This window comes from Amphiprion ocellaris, chromosome 4 (assembly GCF_022539595.1).
Source record: "Amphiprion ocellaris isolate individual 3 ecotype Okinawa chromosome 4, ASM2253959v1, whole genome shotgun sequence".
NCBI classification, from domain to species: domain Eukaryota; kingdom Metazoa; phylum Chordata; class Actinopteri; family Pomacentridae; genus Amphiprion; species Amphiprion ocellaris.
The window spans coordinates 26,800,833-26,808,429 of record NC_072769.1 but is presented as its reverse complement, the minus strand read 5'-3'; the positions used below and the strand labels follow the sequence as shown (position 1 = coordinate 26,808,429).

At 37.4% G+C, this 7,597-nt stretch overlaps 2 protein-coding genes across 2 annotated transcripts; both read left to right on the top strand.

The window, feature by feature from the left end:
* The first annotated feature begins 430 nt into the window (after nucleotides 1–430).
* On the top strand, nucleotides 431–2,367 carry lrata (lecithin retinol acyltransferase a). The gene is made up of 2 exons (XM_023291798.3): nucleotides 431–989; nucleotides 1,837–2,367. Exons 1-2 carry the CDS (start codon nucleotides 465–467, stop codon nucleotides 1,987–1,989), a joined length of 678 nt encoding a protein of 225 aa, XP_023147566.2. The 5' UTR covers nucleotides 431–464; the 3' UTR covers nucleotides 1,990–2,367.
* A 642-nt stretch (nucleotides 2,368–3,009) lies between these two features.
* On the top strand, nucleotides 3,010–6,724 carry si:dkey-30k22.5 (lecithin retinol acyltransferase family protein). Its single transcript, XM_023291804.3, has 2 exons — nucleotides 3,010–3,509; nucleotides 5,991–6,724. Exons 1-2 carry the CDS (start codon nucleotides 3,024–3,026, stop codon nucleotides 6,144–6,146), a joined length of 642 nt encoding a protein of 213 aa, XP_023147572.1. The 5' UTR covers nucleotides 3,010–3,023; the 3' UTR covers nucleotides 6,147–6,724.
* Nucleotides 6,725–7,597: the final 873 nt, after the last annotated feature.

Sequence of the window (7,597 nt, the reverse complement as noted above, 5' to 3'; positions counted from 1 at the left end):
AGAATCAGTTACAGGATTAAAGGTCTTTATAAAGGATAACCTATGAAAGAGTGGAACCCTAAGTTTTGAGTTAGAATTTATTTTGTGTGTTCAACTATATCTTTAAACCTTTCCGTCTCTCTCTGTATATTAATCACATTTATTTAATCTCACTTAACTCTTTAGACTTTCTAAATGAAATGTCTACTTTATTGTAATTGTCGTGTTTTGTGCATTTTATGCGAAGGGGTTTTGTCATGAACAAATGCACATCTGTGAACCAAAGGAAAAGAATGCAGCAGTTAATAAATGCAAGATGCTGAGGAGGTGAAGAAATAAAGTGAAATTTGCACGTGCACAAGGTCGCTCGTGGCCAATCATGTCCTTAGGATTTCCTCTCAGCTTATTCTCCTCCTCGTGCCACTGAGGATAAAAAGCTCATTTCACTGCAGCACGTTCCAATATTTCCCTCTGAGACTCTCACGATGCTGCAGCTGCTGACGTTCCTGGTGGAGAAGTTCTCTCTTCTCTCCAACTTCAAACTTTTCGAGTCCAGCTGGTTGGACGGTGAGTGTCCCGCGCAGCGCGCTCCAGCGCCGCCGCTCCGGAGAGGAGACCTTCTGGAGGTCCCCAGAACCATCTTCACTCACTTTGGCATCTATTTAGGCGACAATAAAGTCGCCCACCTGATCCCTGACATCCTCCCTGTGTTTACCAACAATAACAAGCTCATCAGCTCCGTCATCACCAACAACAGACTCATCCTCGGCTGCATATACAAGCGCGCCACGGTGCGCGTTGACACTTTGGAGGACTTTGCGTATGGCTCCAACATACTGGTTAACCGCATGGATAAGATGATGAAGACGCATCCGTTTCCCAACGAGACAGTCGCCAAGAGAGCTGAGAAACTCCTCGGGGCTTTCCCGTACAGTCTGCTGTGGAATAACTGTGAGCACTTCGGGACTTACTGCAGATATGGAACTTCAGCCAGTCGGCAAACAGAAAAGGTATAGATCCGGCATCATCTTCGCAGAAGCAAATGCCAGACTTATTAACTGTTGTTGCACGTCTGTAAAATCTACCTAACTGCATCATTGAGGTTAAAAAAACTGCATTGCATTCTGCATGTGACATCAGTACAGGCTGTGATCAAATGCACTGTCACGTTTTAAAGTCTGTTGCAGTTAGTTGAGCCATGGCTTTATTAGAGGGGTCCTTAAGACATAAACAACCAGGCCTTACATTCCAACAGGAGTAAAACTTGGACACAGGTTTTCTGTTTGACAATTAGAGTGGAATAGTTTCAAAACACAACTTTATTTGGGAAAAAAGCATCATATAAACACATTGCCTGAAACTTTGACATTCATCCATCTAACCATTGTGGACACATCTACAAGGCAGATCAACAACTTTAGCTAAAAAAAACAGGGTTTCTCACAGGATATAGCTCAGCCAAAATGGTAATTCACGTGCTCAATTTGTAATTACGTGCCTTGTTGATGGTATATACAATACCCACACCCATGTATTTAATCTGTTGTATGCAGCTTCTGGTGCAGCCTCCCGAAAAAATGTGCAAATCGCACCACTGCAAGCAAACAACAAGCAGTGAACTTGGGTTTTCAGGGGCCTCTGGGAGTCTTGCAGCCGGCTAATCCAGCTCAGCCTAAAGTTGATCCAAGGCTGCATGCAGTGGCTATTTCACCACATGTTGTTGTTATCGCTCAGCAGTTAATCTTTGAAAGTGGATCTCAGAGTCACTTTCAAGGCGATAACCAATTATTCCAATCATGCAATGTTCATATTTAGCAGAAAACACAACATAATTCTTCTCTTTTCTTTCCCCTGCAGTTGTGTCAGTGCCTGAAGTCCATCATCAGAGACCAGCGCAGCGTCATCGTTTCATGGCTGCTTGGAATCGTCTCCATCGTCTGCTTTGGAATGGCCCCTTCAACTATTTTACCCACAGTTCTTGTTCCCTTCACTCTGTGGATGGCTGGTTAAAAGAAGCCACCTCAAGGAACCTGTAAAGAAACTGAACTTTTACTTGGTACAGAAGACAGACTGGAAACCTCCCCGTAATACATGCTCTCTCGTCATGCAATTCTGCTTTTTAGTTTTCCTGTCCAGACAGATTTGACTTTTTTGTGTTGTAACATGCATCAATCATTTCTTTTTGTATTCCCAAAAAAGTCTGAGGAAACACACATCTCTGATATAAGATTACATTGCTAATCTAAATTGTTATGTTTGAGTTGTCACAAAACTGAGCAGTGAACTAAATCTAAAACATGATGTAAAGATGCTTATAGGGGTTATTTTATAGTTTGCTAAATATGAAGCTGTGAATATGACAATTGCTTAATAAACAATTTATTTTTATTTCTGTCTTTTGTGTGCCTGACTCTTTATACATCTGCAAACATCCAATGAACACATAATCAGTCATAATAGCAGATATGTGGGTATAGCTGTGAAAGCATCCTACACAATAATATAGATTGTGTGTGTATTTGCCATATAAGCTCTGGAAAAGAAAATTAAATAATAATTATTAAACTTTAATGTAGCTGCATCATCAAACTTCATGGTCATTTCTTCTATAAATTCTTATATTTGACTTTATATTGTAAATAATTTAGATGAAATATGTTCCTAGATTTGTGAAATATGCAGAAGTTTCAGTCAGAAAGTGCTGAATAACGATGAGACAAATACAAACCAGTCTTGCTTTGCAAATAACAAAGGCTGTTTAATTGGGAATGATGGCCCAATATCTGTGACCTTTTAAATCAGGATTTCACTTGTTGCCAGGTAAGTCTTCTTAATGAGCAGCGTTGACCTTAATACACCACAAACAAGGCCCAAGTTTCAAAATCCAGCCACACAGCAAAGTGATTAGAGAAAGCTCCTTTATTCCTGTCAAAATCGTACTGAAACGTTGGCCAATTCTCAAACCTCTTAACCCCACCGACTCCTCCCACGTCCATCATAGATAAAATGCTCAGGCGGCAGGTTGTTTGCTTCACACTGCCATCATGTTTCTCTACCAGCTGCTCAGCTTTTTCTTTGCGTCTTCCAAAAAGGAAGAGGAATCCAGTTATGACCTGTCTCTGTACAAGCGTGGCGATTTGTTAGAAGTGCCCAGGACGTTGTTTACTCATTTCGGCATCTACCTGGGTGACAACCGTGTGGCCCATCTCATCCCAGACATCCTACCTGTGATCTCCAAGGACAAAGCCTCTATTGCCAAGATGGTGACAAACAACCGCCTGCTGCTCGGGGTCATCACCAAGGTGGCCAGCGTTAGGGTGGACTCAGTGGCGGACTTTGCTTACGGCTCAGAGATTCTGATCAACCACATGGATAAAGTGTGCAGCCAGCCTCCCCTGGATGGGGACGAGGTGGCACGAAGGGCTGAGAAGCTCCTGGGATCTGTCACCTACAGCTTGCTGTGGTACAACTGCGAACACTACGTCATGTACTGCAGATATGGGATGGCCATCAGCTACCAGACATACCAGGTTTGTCAAATCTGTCTTTAAACATCATGCCAAGGAGGCCATAGAAATAATGCTTGATTACTGCAGTTGACTCCCGCATGAAAATATTCTGTCCTAATGCCTCACAAAAAAGGAATATTGCATCAAAAATAATGATGATTTTTAATGAGGCATTTTATTTGGCTACGTCTGACATCTGAAGGTTCATATTAGCTTTAATTGAATTTTGAAAAGCAGTAAAACCTAGTGTTAAATCTAACAATTAACCCTAACACTTTAGCTGAAAATGTACAGAATGAGGACCAGATTTAGTTTCTCGTCACTTCATTTAAATTACATTGGGAAGGAATCTGTTTATATCCAGTGTGGACAGCCTGAATAATTCAATTTTGTGCATATTATTTTAAGGTAGATTGGCATTATACAAACTTTTCCCATAAAGTCGCCCTCTGTCTACTATCAGTTGGTCATTGAGGTATGTCCACAAAAAGAATCTGTAAAAAATAGTAAAATGTGAAAATAGTTCCAGAAAAACCACATTAAATAATAGTGTAACACCATAAGGTTAAAATAAACAAACTGAAAAGGTGAAAATAGTGCCAAATATCTGTAGAATAATATTTTTTAGTGAATTAAAACAGGGTCATTTTACAGCAACACAGTGTAAAAAAAAACTAATTATTTAGAAAAATGCAAAATTTTTAAAGTGGTCATTATTTACAGTTTTTGCCATTTTTTTGTATTATTTTTTATAGTCAACATGTAAATTATTACTCTTTTTTTATTGTTACGCTTATCTGCAATTTCATAAAACAGGGAGTATCTGTAGAAAAACAGCTTACATTTTTTTTAAATCTCAATTTTCAAGAGTTGTTCAAATAATGGCAGCTATCTGTAAACAACAATATTTTTGCTGATTTAAATTTAGTAAAAATTGGTGTAATTTTAAATTTAAACACTGCAAAAAAAAACAATTAATATTAGTAAAAATCTAGATGTTTGATGTCAACATTATTGACAGTTTTGGCCATTTTTTTTAAATAGTTGGCATGTAATTTTTTTTCTTATCTGTAATTGCACAAAACAAGGAATATTTGTAGAAGACTTTGAAAAGATAATTTCCTAATTTTCAATATTTATTTATTATTTATTTCAATATTATGCTTTTCAAATAAGATATCTGTTAAATAATGATATTTTCTGATATTTTAAGCGCAGTAAAAATCGGTGTCATTTTAAAATGAAACATGCAATTACATTTAGTAAAAATACAGATTTTTGTCATGGACATTATTTACAGTTTGGCTTGCTTGACAGTTAACATGAAAAGTATTAATAAAAAAAATTAAACAAAGACAACCTATATAAATAATTACAGTAAGTTGTAGAAAAAAAACTAAATAAAAATTGTTTAAAAAAACCCACAATTTTCACCGTGTATAAGGCATTTAATACTAAACAATTAAAAAAAAAAATTGTATTCATACCCACTGCCTACTTTTTTAGGTACACATGTGAAATCCAATGCAATCCAGTATCACAGATAATACCAGGAAGAATACTGGGAACACTTTAACATGTGATGCAGTCGCCACCATCAACCACTATGAGCTCGTTAATAAACAGAAAGTCAACACTTGTTGGACGACATCAACAAAACCTGAAAACCACATGAAAGTTGCATTCTGTTAGATTTCATAGGTACATAGCAAATAAAGTTGTTAAAAAGATTTCTGTGGAAAGGCAGATTCATCTTTTCAATCCATTATACACTACCGTTCAAAAGTTTTCTTAGAAATGTCCTGATTTTTGAAAGAAAAGCAGTTTTTTCAATGAAGATAACATTAAATGAATCAAAAATCCAGTGTAGACATTTTTAATGTGGTAAATGACTATTCTAGCTGGAAACGGCTGGTTTTTAATGGAATATCTCCATAGGGGTACAGAGGAACATTTCCAGCAACCATCACTCCTGTGTTCTAATGCTACATTGTGTTAGCTAATGGTGTTGAAAAGCTAATTGATGATTAGAAAACCCTTGTGCAATTATTTTAGCACATGTATAAAAGTTTGAGTTTTCATGGAAAACATGAAATTGTCTGGATGACCCCAAACTTTTGAACGGTAGTGTAAGTGTTTTTGTCTTTCCATCCTGGAGACTGTTGCATTAGAAAAGTCACATGCAACAAAATTCATTGCACGTGCAGCATTTGCAACCCAGAGAAAAGCCGAGTTAAGGTAAATGTTCTGAGTAGGGTGTGAGACCAAAGAAAACAGCATTATTTCACAATAAGCGGCCACTTTAATGCGCATATGTAGATTATTCTGACACGTGCTCATGTTCGGGTGTTTGCCTCAGCCCACAGTAATGAACATGAACTTTCATTTATCCATGAGGCGAGCAGCTCCATCTAGTGTTAATTTGGGCCCAAATTTGCTGCCACCTTTCACAGCAGATTCACTCCACACTTTGTAAAACCGTCCGATTCTGCTCTTTTTCAGTTCTGCACAATTGTCCGGAAGATTGTGTGCAGCCAGATGAGCGCCTACATGACGGCGCTGTGTGGAGTGTGTACCATGCTGTATCTGGGCTGCATGACGCCGCTGACGCTTTTACCCACCCTGCTCGTCTCATTCACCATCTGGATGGCGGCCTAATGTCCTCTGGCGAGAAAAAGACTCAAACAAAGTCCTGTGGTTTTGCTGTGTGTCTAAAGGCATTGGGATACATATATATATGTGTGTGTGTGTGTGTATGTATGTATATACATATAGAAATGCCTGTGTTTTATTTTTCAGGCTGTTTGTGTATTTTTTATCCATGAACTGCAACTGTTTAATTAATCAATCTGCTCCTAATTGTGATGATGCTGTAAGCCTTTTTATTGGTGAGATGTTTAATTTTGCCTGTTTTTCATCATTAATGCTCACGATGCGCTGATATTCAACATTATTCTCAATGCAGCTGGTTGTAAATGAATTTAGACTCAGTACAGTTACTTTTGTGTGGTGGTGGGTGTATATTGCTTTTGGTCTCATATAAAATTGAAAGGATGCTTTAATCTCCTTTACAATGACTGAAAAAAAAAAACAGTCAGATTCCACTCTTACATAATGCTGTAGCTTAATTGCTGGCTCGGACAAAGTGCAATAATTTTCTCCTCTTGTGATGTAATTGTGACAATTTAGTCATGTTTGCATTTGTCAGTGCATTAACACTGTATTTCTACCTTCTCCTTACTGCGTCTCTTGTTGTTTTTGAACAGCCCTGAACTTTGCGACATAAAAGCAAGATTTAAAATATATAAAAAAAGATCTTTAGAAAATACTGTTGCATACAAGCTTGGACAAAAACAGCCACAAACAGAGTTCAGTGTTTCAGTGTAAACAAAGTGGAAATGCGAATTAATCAAATTTCATGATGATCAAGAAGAATTAATTAAACAATCTGAATCGTGAATTATTAATCCTGCTTCTAGCCAAAGGAACTACATTAAAAATAGTGTCTTGATGCACTCAGTGGTAAGAAAAATTATCATAAATCATTAATAAGTCAATAAGTCTTTATTATAGTTTGTTTCAGATGATCTGTCTGTTTAGAAAGCTTTTAGATTTATTTAAGTACTTAATGGACTTCAAACTGAACTAAAGTCAGTTTCCAGATTTAGAATATTAGATAATATTCTTGCAGTTGTGTGAAGAATCAAGAGATCAGTATGAGGAAATGCATAGTAAATATAAACAAACTTTACTGTGTCACTATTTGGTTGTAGACAGGCAATTAGAGCAGGCATCTGCATCAACGTCCAATGCGGCAAAAGATGAGACAAAAAAGCCCAAAAAGTATCCAAAAGAGCAAAACAGTCAGGAAACAGAAAATTTGGAACAGTGAGTAGTTGTTCTATACACTGCCCATCCCAAAAAAAAAAGTCGCACACTAATAATTCATTTAACTGCCTTTTGCTCTGACAATGACACACATTCGCCATGGCATCGTTTCAATAAGCTTCTGCAATGTCACAGCATTTATTTCTGTCCAGAGATGCATTCATTATATTCAGGTTGTCAGCTGACCTCATCCTTTGGGAACATAATGTTGCTGAACCTGA

Bases quoted from the DNA above. Each gene is read 5' to 3' on its own strand.
- lrata (XM_023291798.3), top strand. From the start codon at position 465: ATGCTGCAGCTGCTGACGTTCCTGGTGGAGAAGTTCTCTCTTCTCTCC. The intron at 990-1,836 runs GTATAGATCCGG...TTTCCCCTGCAG, and splicing joins CCAGTCGGCAAACAGAAAAG to TTGTGTCAGTGCCTGAAGTC.
- si:dkey-30k22.5 (XM_023291804.3), top strand. From the start codon at position 3,024: ATGTTTCTCTACCAGCTGCTCAGCTTTTTCTTTGCGTCTTCCAAAAAG. The intron at 3,510-5,990 runs GTTTGTCAAATC...GCTCTTTTTCAG, and splicing joins TCAGCTACCAGACATACCAG to TTCTGCACAATTGTCCGGAA.